At 38.4% G+C, this 19,365-nt stretch overlaps 1 protein-coding gene and 1 long non-coding RNA gene across 2 annotated transcripts in view; one reads left to right on the forward strand and one right to left on the reverse strand.

Annotated features, from left to right (window-relative positions):
- PKN2 (protein kinase N2) overlaps positions 1–10,551 on the reverse strand; it is a 135,894-nt gene extending 125,343 nt beyond the window's left edge. The window contains exon 1 of the mRNA XM_039216633.1: positions 10,187–10,551. Coding sequence (XP_039072564.1) covers positions 10,187–10,234 — 48 coding nt within the window. The 5' untranslated portion in view covers positions 10,235–10,551. The remainder of the gene's footprint in view (positions 1–10,186) is intronic.
- Positions 10,552–10,714: 163 nt separating this feature from the next.
- LOC120219766 lies at positions 10,715–18,134 on the forward strand. The gene is made up of 3 exons (XR_005525384.1): positions 10,715–10,779; positions 11,687–11,783; positions 18,041–18,134. It is a non-coding gene; the product is annotated as an uncharacterized LOC120219766 (long non-coding RNA).
- Positions 18,135–19,365: the final 1,231 nt, after the last annotated feature.

Here is a 19,365-nt window from a genome sequence, read left to right on the forward strand (position 1 = left end):
GTGGGTTCGAGCCCCGCGTCGGGCTCTGTGCTGACGCTCAGAGCCTGGAGTCTGTTTCAGTCTGTGACTCCCTCTCTCTCTGACCCTCCCCTGCTCACGCTGTCTCTCTCTCTCCTAGAAATAAATAAAAAAAAATTTAAAAAAAAAAAATTAAAAATAGACCTACCTTACAGCGCAGTAATTACACTACTAGGTATTTATCCAAGGGATATAGGTGTGCTGTCTCGAAGGGGCACATGCACCCTAATGTTTATAGCAGCACTATTGACAATAGCCAAGGTATGGAAAAAGCCCAAATGACCACTGATGGATGAAAGGATATAGAAGATGTGTGTGTGTGTGTGTGTGTATATATGTACATATATATGTATATGTATATATACATATACACGTGTGTGTGTATATACACACACATACATACACATATACACATATATATATACATATATACACATATACATATACACATATACATATATACATATGTATATATGTGTGTGTGTATATACACATACATACACACACACACACACAATGGAGTATTACTCGGAAATCAAAAGAATGAAATCTTGCCATTTGTAACTATGTGGATGGAACTAGAGGGTATTATGCTGAGCAAGAGAGACTCTTAAATATGGAGAAAAAAACAGAGGATTACCGGAGAGGGTTAGGGGCATTAAGGAATCTACTCCTGAAATCACTGTTGCACTGTACGCTAACTTGGATGTAAATTTTTTTTAAAAAAAGGTAAATTAAAAAAGAAAAAGAAAACTCTAAAACTCTTACTAGAAAAATAGGTGACTGTTAGACCCAAAGTAAGAAATAATTTCCTACACAAAAAGCAATTATAATAAAAGATTGACAAATCTGACTAAAATTAAAACTAAGGCTCTTTTTTATTCCATCAGAAGATACCGCAGTGACAAGAACTGCATTTAAGATTCCAGGTCTGAGGGCTCCTGGGTGGCTCGGTCAGTTAAGCATCAGACTCTGGCTCAGGTCATAATCTCATGGTTCCTGAGTTTGAGACTCATATTGGGTTCCTAACTGACAGTGTGGAGTGTCTGCTTGGGATTCTCTCTCTCTCTCTCTCTCTCTCTCTCTCTCCCCCCCCCCCAAAATAAATAAATAAACTTAAAAAAAATTCCAGGTTTGTAGGGGTGCCTGGGTGGCTCAATCAATTGAACCTCTGACTCTTGATTTTGGCTCAGGTCATGATCTTACAGACATGAGATTGAGCCCAGTGTCTAGCTCTGCAGTGTGGAGCCTGATTGAGATTCTTTCTCCCTCTCCCTCTGCCCCTCCCCTGCTTGATCGTGCATGCTCTTGCTCTCAAAAAAAAAAAATTCCACATTTGTAAATACCAGTAAATTCTGCAATAATTTTTTTATATCCAGCATTAAATCTGATCAACTCCAGCAGTTTATTAACAAGCTATGCACATAATGGTCAAGTTTATTCTTTAAAGAAAAAATATTAATAATTAATCATTAGTTTGCACTAAAGAGATAAAGAATGGGAAAAACCAGCAGCTGATAAGCTATTTTACATATATAATTTTCACTACTTTTTCTTGCTCATGAATTCATTCTTTAATTGATTCAACTGACTTTTGAGTGCCTAGTATGTGATAAGAGTATTTTATATAACTTTCTATACTGTTCATTTAGACAGTCTGTGATCCCACAAGTCAAAACTATGTAACTTTACCCTTTCTATACCAAATCCAGAATAAATATTAAGGACAGCCTTGCTGATCATGATATAAATGATTCTAAATATTTGCCAAGAAGATAAAACATTTAAAACTATCTCTCTCACAAACTCCCTGAGAGAGTGAAAAGACAAGTTAAAAACTGAGAGAAGGCATTCATAATATAAATATAATATATACAAAAGATTAATGTAAAGAATGAAAAAAACTTCTATAAATCAGTAAGAAAAACAGAAAAATAAGCAAGAGACATGAACAGGAATTTTTCAGTGAAAAGGAAACATAAAGGGCCTGTAAACATAAAAAGAAATGTCCTACATCAGTGATAATCTGGAACATGCAAATCAAGATGACAATGAAACAGCATTTTACACTCCTCTGACTTGTAAAAATTAGAAGACAGTATCAAATGTCAGAGAAGATGGATAACCAAAGTACCTTTCATCTCATGCATTGCTGATATGAATATAAATCAGTGCCATCATACTGGAAGTTGGGCATTCACTTACCCTGCAAGATGACAATTCTACCATCAGGTACATAATTAATAGAAACTCTTATATGTATACGATAGGGAAAATGCACAGAATATCCAAAGTAACACTGTTCACCGTTATAAAAACCAGAAAGTAAGTAAATGCTCAACAAGGGAGAGTAAGTATTCAAATATCCAACAAGGGAAAAGTTGATGAATATTTTACTCAGTGAAATATTACACAGCAATAAAATGACTGACTATAACAACATGCAATGATATGAAAAAATCAGGAGTCACAGGTGAAAAATCAAGTTCAGAAAGATTATATTAAACACAATTATACAAAAACAACTAAAACTAAAGACATATCTTTTCAAATTATATATCCAGCAAAACTATGTATAAAGCAAGAGAATGAACACAGGATTCAAGTGATCTTCACCTTAGTTAACAAGAAGGTGGAGATAGTTGGGTGGAATGGACAAAAACCACATGTAGGTTAAGTTCCTAGCTTTTTGGGAAGGTGGGGACTGAGTGGTGGTATGTGGGTGCTTATTATAATGATAAACAGATGGATAATTAATCCAATGCAGTGTACCTAAGGATTAATAAAAGGAAAAAAAAACCCCAAATTTAATAAAATTTGTTCAATGAAAATTCTTTTTTTGTTAATGTTTTATTTATTTCTAGGAGAGAGAGAGAGAGAAAGACCCCTGCATGAGCAGGGGAGAGTCAGAGAGAGAGGGAGTCAGACTCTGAAACAGGCTCCAGGCTCTGGGCTGGCAGTCAGCACAGAGCCCGACGCGGGGCTCGAACCCACGAACCGCAAAATCATGACCTAAGCAAAGTCGGACGGTTAACCGACTAAGCCACCCAGGCGCCCCTGTTCAATGAAAATTCTTAAACAGGCAAAACAAGCACCTCCTTAGACAATCACTAAGGAGATGATTGTCAACTACAGGAAAGGGAAAATAATATGATGAGTGTGTAAAACATATTTAATACATGTATGTGTGATATTTAGACATGTAAGTAGGTCTTTGATAATCTAAAATAAATTCCAAATTCTATCACAATTTTCCAGTAAGTTAAGGTGTTTGTGAGTCAGGGAAGCAAAACTTTAACTAGAAAAAGCAAATTACAGCCAAGTTTCTAAAATGGATAGATCCTAATAACATTATATGTTATGCAATTCTATTTTTTTTTTCAATTTGAGAGAGAGAGAGAGAGAGAACACACAAGTGGGGAAGAGGGGCAGAGGGAGAGAGAGAATCCTAAGCAGGCTCCATGCTCAGCACAGAGCCTGATGCAGGGCTCAGTCCCATGACCTGAGCAGAAATCAAGAGTCAGACCCTCAAGGAACTGAGCTACCAAGGCAATCCACATTATGTAATTCTTATGTATCAGCTCACCTTTATAACGTGACGCCAACATTTACCTTCAAATCTAAGGTATTTATTATCATCAATATATACTCCTCCCATGCTTTTCTGTTCAATTTTTTTACTGTTTATGCATTTTTGAGACACACACACACACACATACACACACACACAATGAGCGGGGGAGGGGCAGAGAGAGAGGGAGACACAGAACCTGAAGCAGGCTCCAGGCTCTGAGTTGTCAGCACAGAGCCCGATGCAGAGCTTGAATCCACAAACTCTGAGATCATGACCTGAGCCAAAGTTGGCCACTTAACCAACTGAGACATCCAGGTGCCCCTCTGTTCTTCATTTTAAACATACAAGACTTATATATATAATATTACACAGTTTACTTTTTGTGAGATTACAGAACAACAAATGTGACAATACCGCTAATTTCAAATAAGGTTTTATTAGATAAAATGAAGAGAAACTAGACACATATCAAGACAAATGTTCTCTATTTTTGCTTTTCTAAGATATTAGAAGCTACTTTTTCATTAGTATGTTTTCCCATTCGAATTTTTAAACATCTTTTTAAAGCTTTTAACTTTCCAACTCTGCTGCCAAGTTTGAGCTCTGATGTGTATCAAAAGTTAATCACATTAAATATTTATGATTTTTTTATAGAGTAAAATAGGTTTTTGAAATATAGTAGACATTTGATAACTGTTTGACACAGTACATCTTACAAGGAATGATGCAGAACTAACCATTTTATTTAAACATCATGTATACATCTGCAAATAACATTGTTTTAAGCGATATTTATCTTTACAAACTACTACTCCACTCTTTTTTTGTTTAAAAGGGGGCACATAGGAATAACTCGATAAAAGGCATAAAAAATCTACTGTTGCCAAAGGTGAAAAGCAAAAAGAAGGGAAGAGCCCAAGGAATAGAATGCAAAGCCCTAGGCTAAACAGACAACACCCAGATGGTGCCCCTCTACCTCTCCATTTTAACATGGATCATTTGTGAAGGTAAATTGTACCAGACTAGAAATAATCTGTATTACACTACAGATGACAGAAAAACACAATACATTTGGAACTCATCATTTTGTAACACTAGTTTCAGCACAGACTTTTACCTAAGCAGTCAATAAATATTTGGCAAATTATTTAAAGACAGGCTTTATTCAATAAAGTATGCTGCATTTTATTCAAAGTGACAATAATGAAACTAAGTTGAAAAACCACACTGTATCAAGTTATTATTCAAAGAACTGATGCTATGTATCATTATTGCATATTACTCTGCCCATACTGTACTTCTTCACTTACCTTTTTTCTCAACTGTATCTCAGAGTACTGACTCAAAATCAAAATATTTTGATGTAAAATTGTCAATAAAGCTAGTAAGATCCACATATCTAGAACTAGTGGCAAGAAATTTTAACCTATGGCTACTTCTATCTTAAAATGCTTTGAACCTCTTCTTTTTATTTAATGTTTATTCATTTATTTTGAGAGAGAGAGAAAGAGAGCAGGGGAGGGGCAAAGAGAGAGAAAGACACATACACAGAGAGAGAGAGAGAGAGAATATCCCAAGCAAGCACCGTGCTGTCAGCATGGAGCCCAATGCAAGGTTCAAACTCAGGAACCACAAAATCATGACCTGCGCAGACACTGTGGAGCCTGCTTGGGCTTCTCTCTCCCTCTCTCTCTGCACCTTTCCCACTTGCGCACACACGCATGTATGTGCTCACTCACTCAAATAAATAAACTTAAAATACACTGTATGCCTTAAATTTACAAAATATTGTATAACAAATATATCTCAATTAAAAGGGGGGGTGGAAACAGGAAATTGATCAAAATGCCATGGGATTTGTAAATTGGAAAAATTTGTCAGTTATCTCTGAGTAACAGGAACTATGAGCACTTTTTACTTTCTTTGTGCTTCACTGTATTTCCAAATATTCTATGATGAACATTATGTTTATAACTTAAAAGAATTGTAAAATCCATCTTACCTATGTTGCTTACTTTCTCATACTGCATCCTCCAATCCACCCTAAAATCTTAATCCTCCCAACAGAGGGACTTCCTACTTTCCAACATCACTGCAAGATTAGATGTCACCCAATTTCCCACCAAATGGGTAAAATTTGTACATAGGTATAACGTGCAAAAATCCCTTCTGAACTTTTCAAGGGAATATTGTTGGGATAAGGGATTAGAAATGTAAATTTTAAAAAATTACATAATTTCTTAGGGCAATAGTCAATTTCTCTGAGAACAATCAAAAGACATTTCTCAGCATAGGTGACAAACGGAGGGTGTCTTCTCATCAATGTATTGCATTCCTACTAAGTCCCAAATACATAGCTTGGTTACAGATGAGTTAAAATTTTAAAACAAAGTTTATTTTATGGATAGACTACAAAGAAATGCAAAATCTTTTGGAAGGATTTCAGCCAACATTCAACAACTTTCACCAGAAACAGTAATTGTTAAATGATGAAAACCCGCAAAAAAGTTATTTAGTACTGTTAGTCTCTGTAGACTATTACACCTTATTTCCAACACAAAGCACTGCTAAATTACAAACTACCAATAGAACACAGAAATCATTTTTCCTTGTTATAGAGGAACCTGACAAGTAGTATAAAGTTTATATTAAGGTTAACTCTGGTTAATTACATTTTTGGTCAAGTGATTGAAAATTCACACATCCGTAACATTGAAATGTAAAATATTTATAGGTCCACAGAATTGTGGCAGCTCAGAAAATGGGTACAGTGAGAAACAGCACAGATTGGAGTTTAAACTTAGATTTATACTGTAACCATGAACAATCTACTTAACATTCCTAAACATTCAGTTTCCTGATCTGTTAAATGGAAATAACAACAACCACCTTACTGGATTATAGTAAAGATTAAATAAGGTATATAGAGTACAAAGCACAATGCCTGACATATAATAAATGTTCAATAAATGTTAATTGTACTCTCTTCTACAAAGTAGAAGTTGTATCTTCTCATCTTTATATCCTCCAAAATATGATTGATTTGGTAGATACTCATATGTTTCTTGAAATGAATCCCTATAGTTTAGGGCTAACTCCTTCAACCTTCCACTTGAGCAAGTCACCTTTACCTAAATAAATTCTGCAAGAATGGAATTTAAGATTTTTGGCCCAAAACTTTATTAGGCATTTTGACGAAGATTAATCGCTGATAATCAACATGGCAACTTCATCAGTATGCGATTCAATATTTGTGTCTGTAGTCTATCAAATGACTGTTGTAACCAATATTTTCATTTTGAGTTCTTTATATAGTTTTCATTAATCCAGTTTCCTTAAAAATAAACTTTTAATTTCTTTGGCCCCACAAAAAAATATCTAAGTTTCCACTTCAAATTAAAAAAATCAAGAGAACAGGATAAACCAAGTTACTCATACAAGATAAAAATTAGAAACTGCCAATTAAGTTTATATTTTTAACAGCCTTTTTATTTTTACGATAGTAAATATTCTTTATACAGTGAAGGCCTCTAGCCATCAAAGTTTATGCATACTTCCTTAATGATTCCTTGTTGAATAAGCCTCTTAAATTACTAGCAAAAGTTAGAAACAGTACTCCATAGATATATTACAGTAATCAATAAGGCAAAACACTATGGTTTCAGGTTTTCTTTGTTTCTTCACAACTAAGGGTTATTAATAACCCAATTCCAACTCAAGTAGTAAAGTATTTCAAATTCTGCAATATAATTTGAAAAATAATTTTAAAATGTTGGATATACAATGTTTCTAAAATTAAGTATCAATTTCATTAAAAGTAGGCTGTAACATGTAACTTCCAGACAAGTATTCTTGAGATAAGATATGGCAACGTGGCAAAGTAACAGTTTTTAACTACTAAACACCAGTTTAAATTCTGCTGTATAAATTATTATTTAAATGCTTAAAATCAGTATATCGGAGAAACATTAAGAACTACATGTTAATTTCTCAATTTAAATAACTTCAAACAACTTAGATGCTTTTTAAAAACTATTTTTCCAAACAAACTTGATAAGTATTTGGCTACTATCTAATAGTTCCATCACCCAATGAAATAGTAAAACATTTAAACAGATGCATATACAGTACTTGGTGAAGCAAATTTTATCACTATTTATCTTAGATGTTGATATAAATAATGCTCTCAATTAATTTAATACACATAATAAAGTTCATATGCAGTAACTTTTATAAAAACTCAGAGTCAAAGGGCACCTGGGTGGTTCAGTTGGTGACGCATACAACTCCTGATTTTGGCTCAGGTCATGATCTCACAGTTCATGAGTTTGATCCCCACATGGGGCTCTGCACTGACTATGCAGGGCCTGCTTGGGGTTCTCTCTCCCCCCCGTCTCTCTGTTCCTCCCCTGCTTGTGCTCATGCTCCTTCTCTCTCAAAATAAATAAATAAACATTAAAAAATTAAAAATGAAAACAGAAACAAAAATGAGCTGGGAGTCCAATACATCAAGAAAAATGCCCTTGGATATACTTGTCAATTCATAAGATAACAATATAAAATCCATTCCTTTTCTGGAAGAGACTTTTTTTTTTTAAGTCTAACTTTCCGTGTTCCCCTACTTTGATCCCATTTTTTTAAATAGTCATATTTAAAATTTCTTATCTTTTTGACTTGCTTCTTTCTGTCAAAAATTGATCTCATTAAAAATCCCCGTTATATTTTAAAACACATGAAAATATATTTTCAGGTCCAGTGCCAAAATGAGTGTCTTCGATGACAACTTCCTAAAAAATACAAATAAGGATGCCAAATACTTTATAATTTTGAAGAAACTCCATTCAAAGAAAAATGTTCCAGTCCAATCTTCATGGATTTTTCCCAGTCAGAACCGAAGTATGCTTTTCACATCCCAAGACTAGGCAGTGGAAAGCATTTCCAACGTGCCTCAAACAAACTTCATTTTAAAACCTCATGTAAATTAATTAAAACAATAAATTCCACTCATTTAGCAAATACGGTATGTTGTAACACCTTATAAAAGGCTAAGAGTAACTGGAATACTACATATCAACATGTTCAAAAACATGAAATTCAAAGCTGAATCACAGGATTCCAAATTAGCAACCCTGCATTGGTATACCTTGTTGAAATCTCTACTTCTGTTCAGGAAATGTCAAATATTATAACAATGCCTTCAAACTTACATTTAACTTAATAATAAACCAAGCTTATAAAGGGATCTATTGAAAAATATATTTAAACAGCAAAAAACAAACAAACAAAAAAAACTACAAGCAGATGCAATACTTAATCTTGGCATCATCACGAATCAACCCTTCAGGACCTAGATTCAATCTTTTGAAAAAAGAATTAGCTTTTCAATGCACAGAAGGAAATGTAAGTATCTTTTTCTTCTCTTAAAAGGTCCTATCTCCAATATTCGAATAGCTAACTAACACCTAGAAGACGTTTAGAGTAAAACAAACCAAAATAAATCTTAAGTCAAAAACAAGTAAAAAATTTTAAGCCAGATGTAAACGTCTCTGGAACACTCCAAAGTAATAAAAAATAAACCCAACACAGTAGCGTACTTTTACATTCATCATAGACTTAAGGACAAATATCGTGCCTACATCATTAAATAGCCGTAAATGGAAAACAATGATCTTGCTACTCGACATAGACTTAACTAAGGGATCTATTTTGTCCTCATCTGCAGACATGTGGTGCCCAACATTTCCCCTTAGCCTACTGCCTGCCCATTTGTAAACAACTTTTGTAGCTCTTTCTCTGGTGTTCAAACGGGAGGGAAAATGAAAGTCTGAAAAGTATTAGCATCCAAGCTTCCGGATCTGAGTAGGGAGTAACAGACAAGGGGACCATATAGCTATCATCTGGTTTCCAAAAAAAAAAAAAAAAGAAGAAGAAGAAGAAGAAAGAAAAAGAAAAAGAAAAAGAAAGAAAGGGGGGGGGAGAAAGAAAAGAGGAAAAAAGCAGCCTTCATATTAAAGTAAAGAAATCCAGTCACCTGAAGACGGCTAGTGAAGTTAGGCAAGCATTTGGTGAGACACGGGTTTTGTCTTATTTTTTTAACTTGTCTGGGGGCTGGAAGTTATGGGGGCGCTCTTTGTGCGGAGTCCGAGGGGAAGGGGAGGGACGAGAAAACAGCTTGGGAGTCATTCAAAGGAGTTTAAGGAGCGGTGTACGAGGGAAAGGCGGGGCGGGGCCTGGCCGGGCGGAGGGAGGGGGCTGCAGGGGCGTCCGCGGGCCGCTCTGACACCGGGGAGGGGGCGGTGAGCTGGCCGCTCCGGGGACCGGGTGGGAGCGGACTCCGGCTGCAGACAGCCGATACAGATGGGGTCCCACTGGTAGGCAGAGTCAAATTAAAGTGGTGGCAGGCCACAGCTCTGGGGGGGGGGGGGGGGAAAGAGTCCGGCTCCCGAAGGAAGCGGTTCCCGAGTGACATCCCCGAGTTTCCGCACTTAGCGGGCTAGGGGCGCGGCGGCCGCACGGCGTCCCTGGGCCCCCGACCCCTCGCCAGACTTTCTCCCTCTCTCCGCCAGCGCCTCCCGCCCGGGCCGCGGCCCTTACCTGCAACTCCGTGAGCAGAATCTCCCCCCGTTCGGGGTTGGACGCCATTGCGCTCCGCTTTGGACTCCGCACCTGGCCGCGGCCGCCGCTGGCGAAGGGAGAAGGCGGGACGGGACGCGGGGTGGGGGGTGAGGAGCGGGGAGCGAAAAAAAAAAAAAAAAAGCCTAGGGATTCATGGAGGCGCAGCCCCTTCTGGAGGCGCGGCTTATTTCGCCCGGTTCATGGAGCGCGGCGGGGAGCGAGGGCACTCGTAGCGGGCTCCCCCTCGCCGCCCGCCCGCCGCCGCCTCCCGCCCGCGCCGGAGTCTGTTCGTTCAGTCGCTCCCTCTGGGTGACGCCAGGAGCCGCCTCAAGCTTTTCCGTGCGGGGCGCTGCGGCCGCAGCTGCAGCTCCTCCTGTCGCACCATTTGGCTGTCACTGCGTCGCAAAAGCGGCCTCACTTGGCGGCTGCCAGAACACGTGACTGCGCGGCCTCTACCTCCAGTGGCGAGGGGGAGGTGGGGCGGACCGGACCCCGAGGGCGGGAGCAGCGCGGGGGGCGGGGCGCCTTCCGACCCGGCTCCGCGGCGGCGGCAGCCATTGGACCCAGCCGGGGTGAAAATGAGGGGAAAGGACTGGGCTCGCGTCTCTTGGGAGGCGGGAAGGAGCGGCGGAAAACCACGCCCGCTTTTCTGCTGTGTTTAACGGCCCCACCGTGAACACTCCAACTCGGGAGCTTTTCGCAGTTTTTCCTCCCCAGCTCCACTTGTTTTCTCTTGTCGAGGTTTAGGCCTAACGTTAAAGGAACACTAACTCAAAGAGTTTCGGGGCTCAAATTTTATTACTCCCCTGCCCCTTATCCACCCAAGCTGTTAATCTTGTCTTTTTCTCTCTCCCACCCCCAGCGCGCCATTCCGACCAGTAAGGTGCACAGCTGACTAAACTGGGGTGTGGTTTGTAGTTTTCAAGAAATGAAAGCGCTCGGGGATCCTTTGCACTCCTTAACGCACAGCCTTTAAAATGCATTTTCCCAAGCGCTGAACTACTATGGTTTGGGCTGTAGAACTCCACCTAAGTACGGGATCTGATTAATTCTTGAATATAAACTGAAGAAGGTGGGACGGATCAGCCCCGCGAATGGAAAAAAGGCCAACTTTGATTGTAGTAAACATCCAAGCTAACCTATGAGTAATTTATAGCTAAGTAGTGTACGTTTTGATTTAAGAAAATGCCAGTGTAGTATTTGGGAATGTCAATAAAGACTCCAACAGGTAGCTTTTGTTTTGTTTCAGCAGTGAATGGGTATTCTAGGCAGCTGCCTAACTTTAGATTGAGGCTGGAATACAATGGCTTTCTTAAAAGCTACTTGGAGAAAGTGTTAGGGGTTATCAAATGAGATGGCTGCTTGAAACGCTTAGTAGACGTACTTCTCGGGAAACAATATTATGTATTTCTCATACAGTCCATGTGAGATCTGTTAAGCTAATGCTAGGACTCGTGTTTATCTTTTTGTCTTCTCAAGTCTCCTGCATTAATTTGACAAACATTTATTAAAGATCGAGTTCAATGAGCGCTATGAGTTTCTGAACTCCCAACTCACGTGATAAGAAATTTTTCTGGTGTGTATTTTAAAATTTTATAAGTTTTTATATGTTTAATGCATGTCTTTGAAATGATAACTAAAATATATGCAATAGCAACACTTGGAAAAACCAAGAGATAATAAACACTGGTAACTAAGAGCCAGTGTTACAGGCCCTGAGGTTACAGCTAAGATTAAGAGAGTCCTTGTTCCTGGAGTGATTAAATCCTTTGGAGAAGGACTTGTGTCCAAATAAATATGATTCAGTTTAAATATGATACAGTTTTAAATGGTAGGCACAACATGTTAGGGGAGCACTGTATTCAGATATATATGCACATAATGTTAGTGTGCTAAAATATTCATAACAAAATTTATCATTTGAACAGAGTTAAATGTACAGTTCAGTGGCATTAAATGCATGCAGATATATTTTGCTTATTTTTGCATTACCTTACTCCTGAATGGATTTAACATGGCTGATATGAACATAGTTGGTGCTTAATGATGGAATTAAAAATAGAGTGCCTGGCTGGCTCAGTGAATAGAGTATGAAACTCGATCTCAGGGTAGTAAGTTTGAGCCCCAGGTTGGGTGTAGAGATTTCTTAAAAATAAAATCTTAAAAAAAATAATTACCCATAGGGCACCTGGTTGGCTCAGTCAGTTAAGCATCAAACTCTTGATCTCAGCTCAGGTCTTGATCTCAGGGGTGTGAGTTCAAGTCCAGCACTGGAGTCTGCACTGGCATGAAGCTTACTGTTAAAAAAAAAAATTACCTGTGTAAGGACTTAGAAATATAGTCAGTGATGGGGCGCCTGGGTGGCTCAGTCGGTTAAGCATCTGACTTCAGCTCAGGTCATGATCTCACGATTGGTGAGTTCAAGCCCTGAATCCGGCTCTGTGCTGACAGCTAGCTCAGAGCCTAGAACCTGCTTCGGATTCTGTGTCTGACTCTCCTCTGCTCACACTGTCTCTCTCTCTCAGAAATAAAATTAAAAAAAAAAAAAAGAAATACAGTCAGTGAACATTCTTTTTAAAAATAAATTTAAATATGAGAGAGGATGTTCAATTTTAGCACTCTGGAATTTTAGAACTAGAAAGGACTTAAAATGTCTAGCCTAACTCTTAATGTATGTAAATGAAAATAAGCCATAATTTAGTTAACTAATAGGGAGAATGACAACATTATTACTTAGCAGCAGAGATGGAGACCAGAACCTAAATCTAATTGCCAGTCCTCGGCTTCTTTTCACCTACAGCATGCTACTATAAGTACTTTAAAATAGAATCCTCATTTATACTGCAAAGCATTATAGACCCTCAATTTTTTTTTACAACAGAGACTTCAAACTGTACATATTTCTAGGGTTGTAAAAGTATTGATAGTAATTTTATTTTATATGTTACATGTAAATGTAAGCAACAAATACAAAAAGGTTTTAAACTTATAGGAATTATTTCTGATTATGTATGCTGGGTAAAATAGTGCATACAAAAGGGAGGCCAAGACAATATCAAAACTGCTTGAAACTCTGGAAAATGTGACGGTTTAAACAATAAATTAGTTTAATTTAAGCTAAAAACCACTACTCAGCTCACAGTCCCTGTTTAGAAAAAAAATGTAATAGGGCATGGGACATACTTATCAGAATGCAGCACACTTGAAAAAGTTTTAATGGAAACTTACATCATGTTGACTTAGATGAGTTGTATTTAGTCTCTATTTGCAAATGTTTTTCAGGAATCCTATGTACGTTAGATCAAGATATGTTCTAATGTATATTAACAATTAAGAGGAAAGCTTTGCTGTTGTCATTGTTTTTAACAAATGTCCATGTAAGAAGTTAAAGACCAAAAAATATCTGGACTGTATCACTGGCTATGCAGGTGCCTTTAAAAAATTTTCATAGATGTTGAAAGGTCTTTAAGAGGTTAAAGTGTCCAGGGTGCCTGGTGGCTAAGTGGGTAGAGCATGTACCTCTTGATCTCAGGGTTATGGATCCAAGCCCCATGTTGGGGGTAGAAATTACTCTAAAAATCTTTGTTTTTTTAATGGAAATGACTGAACATATAGAAACAGTTTCAATTAGTAATAATTAGATACAAAATGTTATTTTATATTTTCCTTTGTAAGTGAGAAGAAATGTTACAGAAAAAAAATTCTAGTAGAACTGAACTTTATTTTGTTGTTGTTAGTTTTGTTCTGTTGGTGACAAACAGATATTCAGATGATAAGGCTACTCTTTTCCCTTAGATCCCAAATGAAATGAGATAAGAACTATATATCCAGGGAGAGAGTTAGAAACCTTTACTTTGTGAGCCATGGTGTTTTTATTGTCTTGTATTTTTTCTTTTCTTTTTTTTTTTTTGCTCTTCCTTAACTTTTATTAAAATGTTTTTGAAAATTCTAGCTTATCCCAACAACATTATGGAGAATCAAGGGAAGGGTTTTTTGTTTGTTTTGGTTTTGTTTTCAATGTTAGTGTTGATAGAAGAGAGAGTAACCCCTTACCTCCAAGGGATCAAAGTTTCAGACTCCTAAAGGAGAGACAAAAGTCAGGGAGAGTCAGAACCACTTGGTCACCACGCTTTTCTTCCTTAAGGAACCCTCCATAGGGATTGTTCCTTGTATGGATAAGATAATTTTTTAAAAATATTTTTAATGTTTTATTCATTTCTAGGAGAGAGAGAGAGAGACAGCGTGAGCCGGGGAGGGTCAGAGAGAGAGGGAGACACAGACTCTGAAACAGGCTCCAGGCTCTGAGCTGGCAGTCAGCACAGAGCCCGACGCAGGGCTCGAACCCACGAACTGTGAGATCATGACCTAAGCGAAAGTCGGACGCTTAACCGACTAAGCCACCCAGGTGCCCCTGGATAAGATAATTTTAAGAACAAGATGGTTAAAGTCAGAGTAGAGTCAGCTGTAGTGACTGTCACAGATACTTTTGGGGTGTCTGTTTAGCTTCTTTCCCCTTGACTGGGAATTTCCTTATCCCCTGAGAAGAAGTCTCTGTAGCCATGTTGATTCGGCTTGATCTAGATCTTTCAGTAAACTATGGGTGGACCACAGTAAAACATGTTTAACTTTAGCCAGCAAGATTCTCACTCCAAGAATTTGGAAATAAAATATTGGAATACCGATCAACTGGTGGCGCTGGAGTGGGAGGTGTGGTGGTTCAAGGACTAGAATTACCTGTTTTGTTTTTTTCTTAGAGAAAGAGAGAGTGCATGAGCAGGGTAGAGGAGCAGAGAAACAGAATCTTAAGCAGGCTCCATGCTCAGTGCAAAGCCTGACACAAGGCTTAATCCCACAACCCTTGGATCATCACCTGAGCCCAAATCAAGAGTCAGGCACTCAACAGACTGAGCCATCCAGGCTCCCCTAGAATGGTCATATTCTGTCACATGTTAAAAGATGAAGAAAAATCTGGAAAGATAAAAGAAGTCTTTTCTTCCTGTCATTGTAAATATAATGGTTACTAAGGAATACCTGGTTTTTTGTCTTCATGGAACTTATCATTAGTTAAAGAAACATAATGACAAAGGATGTGAATTCAGGGTACTTTGAACATAGATCAAACAGTCCTTTCCTCAGTACTTCACACTTAAGCTTTCATCTCACTGCTGAGTAAATGTTAATTGGGCAAAAACGGGTATAAAGAACTTTCCAAGGAGACAGAATAGCATAGGTAAAGTTCTAAGGCAGGAGAGAGCGACTTGTGTAAGCACTGAAAGGCTAACCTACCATGCAGGTTATGCTGAATGATTTCAAAAACCTCAATCTCAAAAATCTGCAATATGGTTTATTTATCTCTCATGCTATATGTCACTATGGCTGTGCTCCATGTCATCTTCACACTGAACTCAGGCTGACAGAGTGGTCTCTATCTGGAACACTGTCATGGTCTTGGCAGATGGAAAAGAAAAGTGGTAAATCCCCCACTGGTTCTTAAAGTGTGTGCTCACATTTCACTTTCACTTTTCATCAGCAAAACCTTTGCCATTCCTGAGAGTAACAAGGGGCAGGGTTATATAATCCTCTGACAGAGAGGGACATAATAACCAAGGGCACTGGATGTGGGTGAAGGGTAATCCAGTTCCATACCATGTTTAAGATTTTGATATTTGTCCTAGGAGCAATAGAAAACCACTGAATACATTTTACATTAAAAAAAAACCTCTCTCTGGCTGTAATGAGAACAACATATTAGAAACGGACAAGAGTGGATTTGGAGAGAAAAATTAGGAGGTCACTTCAGTTTTCCAGGCAAAAAAGGATAGTAGTACTTTATAATAGGATCATGGCACTGGAAATGGAGAGAAGCCAACAAATGTAAAACACAGGAGGATCTAATGATGTGCAAAGAGAAGCAGTGGTAAGAGATTATGTAATCCTAGGGTGGTGGAAGAAATGTAGCTGAATTGGCTTCTGAGGTCTTACCATTTGCTGGCTCGTCTTCTGGCAAGTCCAGCTACTCTTCTCTGTTTGTTCTTGGGTTTTCTGGAGTCTCCTAATGAGTCTCCCTCTTTGTTTAAATGTGTGTGTGTGTGTGTGCTCAAGCAAACAGCCCTAAATAAGCCATTGAGCCAAGGTGAGAACCATCAGTGGAAAGTGATATCACTGCTCTGGCTACACCTTAGAAGGAGGTAGAGTAGTTTAACTTGTGTTGTCTCCTCTTCCAATGATTCCTTCGCTACCCAGTCTATTTATCACTCCCCCAAAGACCCTGACACAAAGACCCTGATACTGGTAAAGGTACAAATTATAAACAAGTATATATTAAACCTGATATGAACCTTCCCACAACACTTTCCTGATACATCTATTTGAGCACTTATATTTCATCATGGAGTCTTGTAAACAATCTTGTTTTTCTGATAGACTTAAAGCTACTAGAAAGCGTTCATGTGTCTTATATGGCCTATAATAGTATCCCTTGTGTGCTTGTGTGTGTTTCTGTATGTTTTACAGCTAGGAATTCCCCTGTCCCTTGGAAAATTAGAAAAGCTTGTTTCATAGCCTCTAAAGTCAAGCCTCTGTTTCCCCAATTCAATTTTTGGGACTGTGACAGATTATTTACACATGCTTGCCTGCTTCTCTCTCCCTATAACATACCCCCACAACACTCCCTCCACTGCTTATGTCCCTTGGTTATGCCTATATTGATATGAACCTGAAGCTAAAGCCATGATCAGTTACCCAATACCAACTGTCATCAAGTATTTGTGAATTATTAACTTTGACCAAAGATTTAAGACCAGTCACACTATAGGATGTGACACCTTTCACCTTGAAGCTGAGCCTACCTCTCTTTTTCCACCCTCAACAGGTTAATAAGCAAATTCTATTTCTTTCCTAGACTGTTACAGTTTGACTATACTCAGGTTCTTCTGATTTTTAACTGTTATTACAAATAAGGTTGTTTGGGGTGCCTTGGTAGTTCAGTCCGTTAAGTGACCTCAGCTCAGGTCATGACCTCAAGGTTTATGGTTTTGCTCCCCACATTGGGCTCTCTGCTATCAGCACAGAGCCTGCTTTAGATCCTCTGTCTCCCTCTCTCTCTCTGCCCTTCCCCTGCTGTGTGTGCACATGTGTGTTCTCTCTCTCAAAATTAAAATAAAACATTAGAAAAAAAAAAGATTGGAAAGTTCTGCCCCAAATATGCATGTTCTCCTGAAAGGGATAGCAGAAAATACTATTTTCCTAGCTTGGTACCTAATCACCAGATGAATGGTAACATTTTGAGTTTTTAAGTAATGAAAAAGTAAGCTTTTAACAATCATTGAGAAGTTAAACTTTTTATGTTAACGCTCAGGATCCATTTATACTCTTAAAAAGTATCAGACTCCAGGGGCACCTTGGTGGCTCAGTTAAGTGTCTGACTTCAGCTCAGGTCATGATCTCATGGTTTGTGGGTTTGAGTCCCATGTTGGGCTCTGGGCTGACATCTCAGATCCTGGAGCCTGCTTCAGATTCTGTGTCTCCTTCTCTCTCTGCCCCTATGCTGCTTGTGCTCTGTCTCTCTTTCTCTCTCAAAAATAAACATTAAAAAAAATGATAGAACTCCAGAGAGATTTTGTTTTTTTGGGTTATGTCTTCTGATGTTCACTGTACCAGAAGGTAAAATTGAAGAATTTTTAAAATATTTATTTTTGAGAGAGTGCAAGGGGGGGGGGAGGGAAGAGAGAGAGAGAGAGAGAGAGAGAGAGAATCAAAGCAAGCTCCAGGCTCTGAGCTGAGTGAAAAGGCAAGTAACATCTTAGTATGGTGAAAATAAATTTTATTTTTCAGATCCCGTGACCACACTTTGAGAACTGCTGTTCTAACCTAGAAGGCTGGGCTCCCTCTGATGATTCTGGATTAATAAAGTTTCACTACATGTGAATATGGGAATGTGATCTCTGTACGTCCAGAGGTTAAGATCTACTACCATGCCAAAATAATTACAAGGTTTGGGCTTTTGTTTGAAACATTGGTGTGGCACCCGAGACATTTCAGCTGTCCTTGTCAAAATGAAAAAAAAAAAAAAGCCCACCAAAACCCAAAAACAAACATAGGCATGAAAAAGTTTATGTAAAACCTGACTGTTTTACTACTAGTGCTTCCTTTAGAGGAAACCTCTTTTGCAACTGTGAATAGTGATAAAAATTAATAAGTACAAAGAAGCTGTACATAGGTCATACTATACATTTTAAAGGGTTAGTCCCTGGTGGGTGACAGGGAGGTAGTTTTCCTAGTCATTTCTTAAGCACCCCACAGTTACTCAATAATGTATATCTACTATCTGAATTAGGGTAAAGCTAAACTTTTGTAATGAAGAGCCTCCAAGAGATTTATTATTCTGTCACACAAGAGGATGGCACAAGGTAAGCAATCCAAGTCATCAGACTGACTCTGCTACATAAAGCCATCCAAGGGCCCAGGTTCTTTCTGTCTTACTGTTGTACTATCTGCTTTGGCATTATTCTCAACTACATGGTTGAAGCTGGATTAAGGAACTCCATGATCTACCTTTAGGAAAGGAAAAGAGAGAACGGGGATCTAATGTCCCATGTTTTAAGGCCCAGGCTCAAAATTGGTACACATCATTTTTGCTCCCGTATCATTGTGGAAACATCCTCATTTGACTACATCTAGCTTCAAGTGAGGCTGAGAAATGTGCTTTCTATCTAGTCATGGTCCCCAAAACAACTTATTTACAAGAGAGGCAAGGTGGACATTGATGGACAATTCACAATATCCATCACATAGCCATTTTAGTCAATGAGTTTTGCAATCCGCAAAGTATTCTACTTCTCAAACATGAATATGCAAGCTCCAAATCTATATCAGATTCTCTAGGTCCTAGAGTAAATATATTTGTTGTGTCAGTTAAAAAAAGAAAAGACCATGAGTTTTTTTTTTTTTTTAACACTCAGAGCAAGTGTTCCTATGTTTAAATGATTGCTGTCTTAGAATATTCCCTGCAAAGTTTCTTAGAACACAACTGCTATTCTCTGAGAAGCCAAACCATCATAGTGAGGACATATGTAGGTGTTATGCTCAAGAGTTCCTGCTGAGCCCAGCTTTCAAGCCATCCCAACCCAGGCACCAGACAGGTGAGTGAAGAAGCTATC

This window comes from Hyaena hyaena, unplaced genomic scaffold, assembly GCF_003009895.1.
Source record: "Hyaena hyaena isolate Hyena2069 unplaced genomic scaffold, ASM300989v1 scaffold_648, whole genome shotgun sequence".
Lineage (NCBI taxonomy): Eukaryota > Metazoa > Chordata > Mammalia > Carnivora > Hyaenidae > Hyaena > Hyaena hyaena.